The following is a 13,223-nucleotide window of genomic DNA, read 5'->3' as shown; positions in this document are numbered from 1 at the left end:
TCCTGGCATAATTATTAATAAGGACTTCAATCTAGCATGCCTGATAAATATAACAAAAACTCACCCTGCCCTTCCACAGAGAAAATAATGATTGAAATATTGGAAGATTTCTCTATGGAAATGAGTTTGAGATTATCAAGATTATCAAGACACCCACTCATAAAGATGGAAACACCTTGAACCTTCTGTTAACAAACAATCCAGATCACATACACAAAAATGCAATCATACTGACATTATTTTCAAAATCTGATCATTACATAGTTTATTTAAGCTTCACAGTTAAAGAAGCTTGTACTCTGCTGTGGCTGGGGCTTTGTCAACACAAGGTGTGAATGCTGCTTTCCACTTTTATAAGTTGCCTTTACCATTGAATGTTGGGATTTCAATCTTTTCAGCTGTTTTCACATGTGTTGACCAATTTATGCAGATTTCTCTCCAACTGCATCCTTCCAATTTTAATCATCACTTTTGCAGTCGTTATTCCAATTTCCCTGTTCGTTACCAACAAAGTTTACCCCTGCTGATCATTAGACTTATGTTGCCATTTATTGAGTCTTGGATGAGAAGCATTTGTTCAGGATTGATGCAATTTTCGCTTAAATGTAAGAGAATTACTATCTGCTTGCATCGCATCCACTGTGGATCCATACACTGAGATCCTTGCTGCAGGATCTTTACTAAAGATCTTTGCTGCAACACATTTACTTGGGATCCAGAAACATCCACTTGAGATCCATGTTCCAACACATCTGCCCAAGATCCAAATAAATTCACTTGAGATCCAGTCTGCAACGCATCCATGTGCTTGCTGATCTTTTTCAAGCTGGATTTTTCTCTGTCAACATAAGTTTTCTTTTATTTTCTTTAATTTCCTTGGCAAGGTCCATCTGTGCTTTTGCAAGATTATCACCTTATATGCAAGCTAGGATGATTCTTCCTCTCTGGAGTGATGATATTCTTAAGCATGATCTTGAATACTTGCATAATCATCAACCAATTGCTCTAATTCAGCACTTGGCTTGCATGAACGCGCTTTCATTTTTAGTGTGCTCATACAGATCTAACAAGCTGTTGATGACCTCTCCACTTTATCGTGATGCTCCTCTAAAATCTGTTGATGCTGTCTAAGTTTTCTACTGCTTGGTAGGTCTTCATTCAGCAGCTTCAACATCTTGTGCTTGAAGTTAGTAAGCTTGCTCTTCTTCGTTGATTTCGATCTCTTCAATACAGTTTCTGTTAACTAGTCACCCATTTTGGGGCCAGCAACTACCCTCTACTACCAAATATTGCTGAAGGAACAAGACATAAACTAAATTTCTGGGTGAGCTCTGACATAAAGGCCCCATTTATTTCACTCAACTAAATTAAATACAAAAATTGCATCTTAAATACTTTTATGAATATCCCTATAGAGTAAAAATGCTATACAAATGAAATCATGCCACACAAAATTCAAAGCATGTACTAAATAAATAAAATTATGCAATAATCCCCTAAGGGACATAGTATTCTCAAGTCACAGTAATTAAAAACTAATAGACTTTAATTACTTGCATTGTAATTCATCTGTGCATGACTTTTTCACCAAGAGAGATTACGATATACAAAAAGACGAAAAAACAAGAAAACTGAATGATTAGATGATTTTTTACATATATTGTTCATGTCAATAACATTCACTCACCCATATTGAATCTCTGTCAGGGGTAATGGAGCCCTGGTTTCCTGCACAAATGCAAGAGTTATAACCACTAGGCTAAGATGCCATATATTTCAAAAGCTTCAAATCTTTCTATTCTGTTTTTCTTTAAAACAAAAAGTATTACATTATGAAAAATAAAATCAAAAAAATTATCTCAAATATATATAATATATATATTACATTCCTAATTTTTCATTGGAGATCAGTTTATAGCATCCTCGGAGACCCTAATATATTCATACATCTTTTATCATGGTAGGGAATAAAATAGAAAATGGCAGCAGGTCCTAATGCGGCTGTAAAAGCTTTGCAGTTGGAGATGAAAAACATCAGTAAAGATCCAATTGAAGGTGTTCTTATAGAGCTTCAAGATGAAAGTAACATGTTCGAATGGTCAGTTGGTGTCTTTGGCCCTCCAAAAACACTATATGAGGGTGGATACTTCAAGGTTGGTCAAGACTTTTATTCTTTGACATTTGAACTTATTTATATAGTATATTTACGTTCTGATTATCATTTAACATATAACACATGGGTGTGTAATGTTTTGTTTTAGGCTAAGATTTCTTTTCCACAAGACTATCCATACTCACCACCATCATTTCGATTTATAACAAAAATGTGGCACCCAAATATTTATGAGGTAATTTTTTTTTTTTAAGTTGAATTAAATTCCCAGAAAACAATACAGTATAATAAGACTTGAAATCTGACACGAGTCGGCATGTTTACTTCAGTAAGACTTTAGTGTATGTTATGGTTTATTATCGTCGTGCTTAAAAGTTTTCACGTATACGTAAAAATCGCATGTTCAAAAAAGAATATTTATATAAATTTGCGGATTTTTTTAAATAAATATTTAAACGAAGCAAAAATAAAGAAAATGAAGAAAATAAATATAAGTAAATGAAAACATGCCCTTAATAACAATTATTAAAATTTACATTTCTAGATATTTTAGTTTGCTTTAAATGCAGCGAAGATAACAAAAAAAAACATTTTTCAATTTTTACAACAGCAATTGACATCTAGAAATGATATGTGCCATACTGCTCTATTAAAGGTAACCCAAGGTATAAAATGATTTTGACCTTATATTATATATAGAGCTTACAAAGTTGTCTAACAAGCCGTTTTAAATTTTTTAAAAAGCTCTTTTTATTCTCAAGATATTCACCATTTGAGAATTTCAGATTTAATTATGTTGCATAAATTATGATGTTATATTTAAGTAATAGCAAATTTTGACATTTCCAGTCATTGGTAATTTTAGACCTGTTAAGGGATGTGCATTTAAACCTTGTATATACATAGACAATATGAAGGTAAATTGATTAACATAAAATTTTTTGTGAAAATGACGCTCGTTTGCTCATCCCACTATATTCGGTATTTCTAAAAGTAAAGTTTGTTAAGATTATGTTTTATAAATGTGTGTTAATCAATTGTTGTCGTTTGTTTTGAGCAGAAGTAAAAAAATAGCATTCGTAAACTTGTGTAATATATTATATTAAAGAGCCCAATTTATTTCAATTGAAAAAAGACATTGTGATATAGCAGAAGACACACAATACAAACTCTTCTGTGCCTTTACCGGAAATAAAAACACTCTTTAGTCAATACCTATCGTAAGCGTCATAAGTCATTACAATAATTTTATGTTTTATGTAAGCTATATATGTTATATCATGTTACAAGGTAAGTATGCTTTTTTAATAATGATTCGATCATCGTAGTGTGTGTTTGTTGAGCTTTTCTTCTACACACCAGTAGGAATTTGCGATTTTGGAACCTTAAATAGGGCCAAAAACTTCAGGCCTCAGCACTAGGGTGCTTCAAGGAAGAAACACGATTCAGAGGTAAAAACATACACTAGTATGCTTTCACAAACTTCATTCAAGTAAGAGGTCAGGATCTTATGGTCAATTCTACTTGCTCGTCAATGAAGTCCAATTAAAAAGAACTTCTCTTTGTGTAAAATCATGTGTTACTGCTGAGATTCGTTAGTTATAGGTGCTAGAATAAAGTGAAAAATATATGTGCTACAGAGCATAGGGCATAATTGGCCTTTATTATTTTATTAGATTCTTATCAAGTTCTCTTTTAATGTTATAGTCTTTGGGGTCCTTTGCAGTGACATTACCACAATGCAGTCGTGATAGTCACCTGGGAACACTTTCAGTTATTTCATAACCACTAACTTTTCTTAGACAGATATTTTTGTCCATTCTCTGCAGATGACCAAAGTAATCTAGTCTGCTCACCGGATCTCTTGTAACAGGTTTTTCGTGGATTTCTTGAGTTCTAATACTCTGTACAACACAGATACAGCGAACCATCCCTTGTCAGCAGATTGTAAACGTTTAATTAATTTTTTTGATGCAGGCCGTGTTTTGTAACCATGCAACAACATTTTTCTCACACCCTCAAACTAAAGATGTTACCCCGATTCCATTGCCAAATACCATGGTTGGTAATTATTGGCAATACTGTCTAAGTTTGCTCCATGCTGCGTGCACTAGTTGTATCTATACAACCACCTAATTCTCCAATCACATCAAAAAGTTGATCAGCTTCGAACAAGTCTGCATCAATGTGTACATCAGTGAAATTCAAACTATCAGGTGGGACAATGTCACCTATAAACTTTTTATCATTTAAATATACTGTCTTTCTTCAGCTTTTCTTAAACATTTTTGAAACCAAGAGGTAACTGCTCATTGAATTTGCACCAACTTCTTTGAAAGACACGCTGTATAGCCATTTAACTTTTGTTGTCGCCTTTTTAGCTTCACTCGATGAACCAGATATCTTAGTTTTATCTACATTTATTCGGACTTCGTCTCTTTAGAGATGTTCTCTAAGCCTGTGATTGGACCTTTAGTTCTTTTAAATTATCACTCATAATGACAATATCATCTGCGTATAGTATCTCCCAAGGGCAACCAATACAACACTCACGAGAGAGAGAGAGAGCATCCATCACAATTGCAAAACGTAATGGGTTTAAAACTGAAACATGATGCACTTGATGTTATTGTTTTAAGCCAAGGTACTATAATACCACTAAAATAAGCCTTTAGAATTACAGAAAGTGTCTCAGTTTCATTAAAAAAAAGAAATTAATCTTTAATGCATAATTTATGAGCTGGACTAAAATCTCTTAAGTGTTTTTTTAAATTTATAAAATATAAAGTGCTCAATGGATACCAATGTAAAAGTGTGTTTTGTCTGATTTTAGTAGACTTTTTAAAGGTAATTTGCATAAACAATTGTTAACAGATTTATGTAACATATTAAAGAGTGGCAGATTGCTTATTGAATTGGTTTTGGAATAAATATTTGTTGTAGTAAGTGATACGATTTTCTTTTTAAAAGTTTTTTTTGGTTAGTTTAGTTATCAAACGTCTTTGGACAGTGAATTTAAAAGTAATTGGCTTCCTACATTGAATCTGAAACAATAAATTTGTATTATCTTGGTGCGAAGTAAGATCACGTAAAATCACACTGGTTAGCTGTTAAACATAAAACATGTAATTTGACAGTGTGTGTTAAATACATCTTTTTTATGCAATTTCTAGACTTAAACCTCTTCTTTTGTTTTTGAAATTTTTGTCCTGATTAACTTTTTGAATTTTAACCGCTTCTGGAACAAGTTAATGTCATTTTTATATAAATTATAAAGTAAAAAAAAGTATATTTTGTAGTCATTATGTTTTAAATTAGGGGAAGGCGTTTAAAAAAGAGAATATTTTAAGCAAATCTTTTTTTTTAAAAAAAGACGTTCTCTTCGTTATCTTCATCATGAAGATGAAACGGGACATTTGCTTCGCTAAAGTTTTTCCATGTGGGGCCTAAATGTACTTTGTACACCCTCCTGGAATCAAAGCACCTTCGCCTTTCATTCATTTCATTCATTAATGGGAATTTAACCTCTTTTGTTACAGTAAGGCTCACCAGTACGAGAGATGATGTCTGTCCATATATCTCTACAGCCATCCACGACTTGCTAAAAATAAACCTTTTAATGTGTTATCTTCCCCACACATTCGTCAAATCTGGACTTTGCTTTGCATATGATAAGTTTACGAGAAACACAAAGCATGTTACTGTGCCTTTCTAAAACTCCTTTCAAAATTTTATCCTCTAATTGGTTGTTAACTTTCTACCACCACTATCAAGCCTTTGACGTTTGATACTGATAGTGTTATAAGTAGATACTGTTATAATTAGCTAGCTAAAGTTGAAAGTGACATAAACTACAACTAGTGAGGGCTGCTGTGTCCTTCGTGTGCACATGTGTGTTAAAAGTGATTAGGTCGGAAATAAGCAGAAAAAAATGGGTGCAAAAAAAAGGCAGCGTTTAAAAAAAATAATTTCGTTTGCATAAAATACAACTCATATAACTTCAGTAAAAATTCAAATAATAACTTAAATCAAATAACGTGTTTTTGGACCGGTTTGATGAAATGGAGCCAAAAACATTTTCCATTATTATTATTATAACTCAACAGTTCTTAATCTTAACAAATATACTTGGATAGAAAACAATAAGACCAATTCTCACGATATATATAAGTTACATAAATAAAATGTGTGTCACGGTTGTGTAACGCAATTTTCTATTTGTTAATATTTGGAATATGCGAAAGAATTTCGTGAAATGTCTTCCCCCCCTCACAAAATGGCACCATGGCGATATAAACATTCTGCGATGATTATTTTTAAATTCTGTTGTGGAAACCCCAAAAAATCACTAAATCGCAGTTCATATTTCCAAAACTGTAGAAAGACTGTAGATTATATATTATCTGAAGAAAACTATCGTTTACCTTTTGACGAAATGACTAAAGTGGGTGATCACGATCCATTCTGTTGAATCCAATTTTTGGATTTGTTTAAAGAAACATGAACCAATCAGTTCTTTTTAAAGTTGTATCAAAAATATGCAACCAATCACATTCATAGAAATAAAATTAGTATACAACAAGTTTGTCGAATTAGAAAAATGACATTCAATAAAATAGTGTATATAATCGTGTATCTTCCAATTACTTTTGAGCGCAAAGTTCGACTTTGAAAAATTGGATCGTGCAATGCTTGCTTGAAAGAGTGCTGCACTGGATATGTGGTAAAAATAACCTAATGTTTTTTTCTCTTCACAATAGAACACAATCCTCATCACTATAATTGTTATGTAAAGTTTACAAAAAGCTGTTGCAACGTTTTTATAAATAACAAGAAGCCCTGGGGCTCTAAGAATTTCCGCTCGCTACCAAAATATTTGATGACAACCTTCTAATTCGTTGTGTTATTGTGCCAAACATTCGAAGAGGTTTGGTGCATGAAGGTCTGAAGATAAAGCACACAAGTGACATAATATCTTAGAACAAACGCAAACAAAACGTAACGTGTCTTAATAAACTCGCTTTTTAAAAAAAATTGCTAACAAAAATTACAGCCTATCATTCATGGTTGAAATTCTTGCGATCGAAACGTTTATGGTCTTAAACGGCATTTAGTTGACAAAAAATCAAAATTTTGATGTGACCATCATGTTCAGCATACTTTTTTTATTAACTGTGCCAATTTTTGTCGAAAATAAAGTGGTTTTAATTTTTGGACAAATTTTGGCTTGAAATGACATTTAGGTGACAAAAAACAAACTTTTGTATCACCACCATTTTCAGCATATTTATCTGTTAACTGTCTCAAATTTGGCCGAAAATGAAGTGGTTTTAATTTTTGGACAAATTTTGGCCTGAAATGACATTTAGGTGACAAAAAATCAAACTTTTGTATCACCATCATTTTCAGCATACTTTATTTGTTACCTGTGCCAAATTTAGCCGAAAATGAAGTGGTTTTAATTTTTGGACCAATTTTGGCCTTAAATGGCATTTAGGTGACAAAAATCAAAATTTTGATGTCACCATTATGTTCAGCATACTTTTTTGTTAACTTTGCCAATTTTTGTTGAAAATGAAGTAGTTTTAATTTTTGGACCAATTTTGGCCTAAATTGACATTTAAGGTGGCAAAAAATCAAAATTTTTATGTCACCATCATGTTTAGCATACTTTATTTGTTAACTATCCCAAATTTTGTCGAAAACAAACACCAATTTTGGCCTGAAACGTCATTTAGATGACTTCCCAGTAGGGAAGTTTGGGTACGAAGTTTAAATCTATGATGTTGCAATTGACCATTTGGGACAGTTTTAGTTAGTTAGTCAGTTATTCCAGGTGTTACACCAGGATATGTCGCAATCAACGTGATATGTCGCAATCAACGTGATATGTCGCAATCAACGGTAAATGTCGCAACGTCACCGGTAAATGTCGCAAGTCAACAGTAAATGTCGCAAACCCAACGGTAAATGTCGCAACAGCAAATGTCGCACCAAAATCGATGATCACTCTCAAAATGTTCTACAACATAAGTATCACTGAGGGAAGGAATAAAAATTTTGAAAAAGCTAAATAAGATTTTCTTACATACGCAAATAATAATTTGGAAGAAGCTAAAAAAGTTTTTCTTACATACGCAAACAATCCTAGCAAACTAAACTTTAATGTTGTCTCGAATTAAACACCACTTATGAAAAGACGACTTCCTTACGATTTTGTAATGTGTATTGAAAGGGAAGACGTTAAAACAAAAGTTTGACAAATCGTCAAAGTAAACTTTTTTGTTTTGTTTTTTGATTGGGTGCCCTACTCTCCAGTGGAGGATTCGAAGTATCGTATGTAGAGAAAGGATGTTGTGTTTCACGTTGATTGCGACATATCCTGGTGTAACACCAGGGTCAATTTTTTCTCAAAAAATGCTCCGAAAGAAAAAACGACGATTTTGCGAGGCTTGTGAGAACTAAAAATTGCATTTTAGGACATCTTTCAAAGTAAAAAGTGTTTTTTTGTAAAAACGTATACAAAATCAAATATCAAGTAACATAGCATCATTGTCAAAAAATATAGTTTTGTGGATCTTAGTTGTGATTGATTTACTTTTTCGCGATTTCCTCAAGAATGTGATATTAAACGAAACTTAATTTTACGAATATTTTCGAAAGTCCAGGGGATAATGCAGAAGTAGGCACAATTGAGACAGATTTAGGACAACTTTTGAATAATGTTTTTCTTGCTGAAATTGCTTTTAAACTTCTTGTTTCTTTCATTCTGGAAAGTTGGTATCTGCATTCCATTCAAAAAAAGGGTAACTAATGTTTTATGTTGTTTTAGTCTGGTGATGTGTGTATATCCATCCTCCATCCACCAGTAGACGACCCACAAAGTGGAGAGCTACCACAAGAAAGATGGAATCCCACACAAAATGTCAGGTATATTTACCAGTTATATTTTTTTAAAAAAAAATTCACAATGATGTTGTGGTGTGGTGTTATTTGATTGTTTTAAATTCTTTTTATTTTTGGCAAAGTTAGCAAGTCCTAAAATTTCACGAAAAAAAAAAGAAGTTCTTATGGGCTTTCCTACTAAAGTTAAAATTAAGTTAGGAGAAGAAAATCATTGTTTTTACGTTACGACTTACAACCAACTAAATGTCGAAAATATCTCGCACCTTGGAAGAAATATTCGTCCAGGCTCACACCTATTAGATCAATCTTAACATATTTTCCGATCCACATAAAATCTTTCAAGTTTATGCAATGATTGAATAATTTCGTTTTCTGCCAAGAGCAGGTACCAAAAATGTTTGGTGTAAGTACCAAAAATGTTTGGTGTAAGTACCAAAAATGTTTGGTGTAAGTACCAAAAATGTTTGGTGTAAGTACCAAAAATGTTTGGTGTCAATCCAAAAATGTTTGGTGTAAGTACCAAAAATGTTTGGTGTAAGTACCAAAAATGTTTGGTGTAAGTACCAAAAATGTTTGGTGTAAGTACCAAAAATGTTTGGTGTAAGTACCAAAAATGTTTGGTGTAAGTACCAAAAATGTTTGGTGTAAGTACCAAAAATGTTTGGTGTAAGTACCAAAAATGTTTGGTGTCAATCCAAAAATGTTTGGTGTAAGTACCAAAAATGTTTGGTGTCAGTACCAAAAATGTTTGGTGTAAGTACCAAAAATGTTTGGTGTCAATCCAAAAATGTTTGGTGTAAGTACCAAAAATGTTTGGTGTAAGTACAATATTAAGCCTTATTACATTCGTATTGCTATGTCTAACTTTCTTTTTTTTGTCCCGTTAGAACAATTTTATTAAGCGTGATTTCAATGTTAAATGAACCAAACACATTTTCACCCGCCAATGTGGATGCGTCTATTATGTACAGACGTTACCAGACGAGCAAAGGTAAAGACAAAGAGTATGAAAATATAATAAAGTAAGTGTGAACACGTATGGTCTACATCAGAGTTCGCGTTTATTGCAGATTGAATCATTTATTATTTATGTGTTGTCTCTTTTTCGGGTTCGATTTCAGGTCGACATTTTTACGTAAAATGCAACTACAATTTTTTTTGCAAGGTCATAAATCCAATGGAATTTTTCGGTGTGGAAATGTACCTAAAAAAATCAAAGGCTTGTTCTGAATTTTTCTATGAATTAAGCATTTTTTGACAAGCCACTTCTTCGCTCGGTCTATGAATAAAAAAAATACCTGCAAATGGTAGTTGATATTTGCCGGTCTTCCTGGTTTGTTTGCATGGTGACGTCTTCCATTTTCGTGAATAATGTTAAAGTGTTCTAACCAGGTTGTTTTGTAAGTGCTTTGAAATTAAGTGCTTTAAAATTTTGAAATTTTGAAAAACATATGTAATGCAAACAAGTTTACATAACCATATTCCGGTAGAAAATATGTATTTGAAGAGCTGTTTTTCTGTGTCGCAAGATTTGACCATGTTCGTACATACAATACACGACAAACTGTCCTGAATAATCAATATCCGATTTGCAGTTTCTATCACTTTTTAACGAGAGACAAATAAACATGATACTGTTGTATTAATAAAACAAAAAATGTTATGACGTTATATATGTAATAAAAAAAATCCTAAAACACAATTTTTTTAAAAAAAATGCGTAACTGGTTCATTTTGTCGTATGAGAAGACTCTAGAAATGATAAAACTGCATTAGAATGTTAATATCTTGTATTGCAGCAAACAAGTCGCGAAAAGTCGTTCTGATGCTGAGAAAGAAGGCGTGGCCATTCCATTGACAGTGGAAGAGTATTGTATAAAACACAGACCAGTGGGAAGTCAATCCTCAGATACGAACATTGATTTATGCGATGATTGGTACGACGAAGACTATGATGATGACGATGATGATGACGACAGTGAATGTTTCGATGAAAACGACGGCGACGATTCGGGTAATGCAGACGATTAAACGTTGCTGGTAAATGTTTGTTGGTGTTGAACTAATGGTGAAGTGGAATGTTGAAATGTCAAATCTGACCCAAGTGTGTTGTTACATAGTGCGTTGTTGCAATCCTCTCACTGTGAACAAAACAATTTTAAATTCTGTATATATTGTTGCATTATTACATAATATTTAATATTTTTTAAGTTTTATATTATATTCCAAAAAAAAACCCCAAAAAACAAGCTAACTACTTCAAAACAGTGATTAGTTTTCGCACAACTAAATCATTTCGTATGTTTTAAATTGTCCTACTAGTTCAAAACTGCTTACAAAGAAAAAGTAATAGTTACTTGCAACCTAAGAATTTGGAAGAATTCGCAAATGATTACTGTGTGTATATATCAAAGGGTGTGCAAATCAAGTGTGCTGTAAACTAACATTTCGCTTGTCAAGTTGTTTTTTAAAAAATTATATTTTAAAGTCTAAAAAAAAAATATGGTATTATCTACGCATAAAAATGTGGCGATACAAAATGTAACTGCGATGACGTAAAAACTTACACGTTTTTGTTTGTAAGAAACTTCTTTATTTCTAAACAGAATCACTCCAGTTTGATGTTATCCTTCAGCGCGGTTTCAGCTCCTATAATATATTGCAAACAATTGAATATACTTGTACAATATATTGTAGAGGTCATCACGACTTCAAAGTTTTTAAGTTTTTTTAAATCAAATTAGTCTTTAAAGAAACTAGTGGCAGGAATCATTTTCAGCATTATCGAAACAAATGTGGGAAATATTTATAGCCTTGTTTGCAATTGTACAAAGTTGACCTAGTTTTTACAATAACCTAGTTAATAACTTGTACGTGCAATTAATTCTACCAGTGGAAACTACTGTTTAAACAGTACAGCTACATTTAGAGCTAAGTGAAATTACACTGCGACTTATTTGGATCAAAAAAGTCAAAACCTGAGAGGGAAATTACATCACAGCTTCTTGCATTATAACTATACATATTTGAGAACACCTGTGGGAAATTTCATTCTTCATCGTGCTGCCATATCTGCCTGTATTTTGTTGGTATGTGCAAAATGGTTGCACACAGCTTTCCTTATAAACACTTATACTGAGAAAAACTTTTGCTAGTCCAAGGAACTTCGCGAATCCACGCGTTGAAAAAAGTTTAATGAGAAAAATTCCTGAGTTTCCAGAATTTGGTGATTCGAAGGTTTTGAAAACTAGACTTACTGGACTTACTAAAATTACTGAATAAACTTTTCGAATCGAGACAAAGTATTTTAATTTTAAATCGAGACAAAGTATTTTAATGAAGCAAATTTTCGCGAGAATTGAATTTTGCGATTTTTGGGCTTTTCGTGAAATGCATAAATTGCCACTGATGCCATTTGCTGTTCTCACGAGTTCTTGTGAATTTCGCTATTCGTGAATCGTATTTTTTAAATCGTATCTTTAGCAAAATTCAGGGGTGATAAGTCATACGTGTAAATTCACCAGTCGATGATTTTCTACCTTGAGGTCCTGAGAATGTCAATGATAGAGTTGACGATTTCTCTGATAAATCAAATTTGAAATAAATTTTTGCGAGAAAAATTTTTCGAACTTTTGAGCTTTCTCCGATCTGCATAAATTGCCACAAAATATGCTCTCGCAAATTTTTATCAATTTCTTCATTTGGGCGGATTCGCTCGTTTTTAGTCATTATCAAGCAGATTCGCTTATTTTGTAGTATTATTGAGCGAATTCGCTCGTTTTGAAGCATTATTGAGTGGATTCGGTTACAAAAAATAAAACGGCACGACTTTTTTGACAGATAGACGCCACCATAAAATGTTATTTTCTGTGCTTCACCCGGATCTGAAACATGGGAGCTGTTTTTGCTCATAATTCTGAGAAAAGTTTTTTTAACAGGCATGACACCTTTTACGCCGTATCGCTATTTGTATTCGTTAACCACCCGTACTAAGTCCCTTACTTGGAGGTGTGACACCGTATTCTGTATATCAAGTTTTCTATCCAGACTGACATTTCATAATACCCGTTATTGCGAAAACATCATAGTTAATATTACTTCTTACTAAATCTTGAAATTTTTAAACAGTAACCTGAAAATCTGCAGAAATAGAATATACACTCAAGTCTTGACTATGATTAAAATATTGTACTTACTCAAAAAG

The 13,223-nt window shown here is 32.7% G+C and overlaps 1 protein-coding gene across 1 annotated transcript; it reads left to right on the top strand.

The window, feature by feature from the left end:
- Positions 1 to 1,948: 1,948 nt before the first annotated feature.
- LOC130645071 (ubiquitin-conjugating enzyme E2 R2-like) lies at positions 1,949 to 11,229 on the top strand. The gene is made up of 5 exons (XM_057450932.1): positions 1,949 to 2,153; positions 2,262 to 2,348; positions 8,946 to 9,043; positions 9,907 to 10,041; positions 10,819 to 11,229. Exons 1-5 carry the CDS (start codon positions 1,980 to 1,982, stop codon positions 11,048 to 11,050), a joined length of 726 nt encoding a protein of 241 aa, XP_057306915.1. The 5' UTR covers positions 1,949 to 1,979; the 3' UTR covers positions 11,051 to 11,229.
- Positions 11,230 to 13,223: the final 1,994 nt, after the last annotated feature.

This window comes from Hydractinia symbiolongicarpus, chromosome 1, assembly GCF_029227915.1.
Source record: "Hydractinia symbiolongicarpus strain clone_291-10 chromosome 1, HSymV2.1, whole genome shotgun sequence".
NCBI classification, from domain to species: Eukaryota; Metazoa; Cnidaria; class Hydrozoa; order Anthoathecata; family Hydractiniidae; genus Hydractinia; species Hydractinia symbiolongicarpus.
The sequence above is the reverse complement of the archived record's forward strand: the minus strand, read 5'-3'. Positions and strand labels throughout refer to the sequence as shown.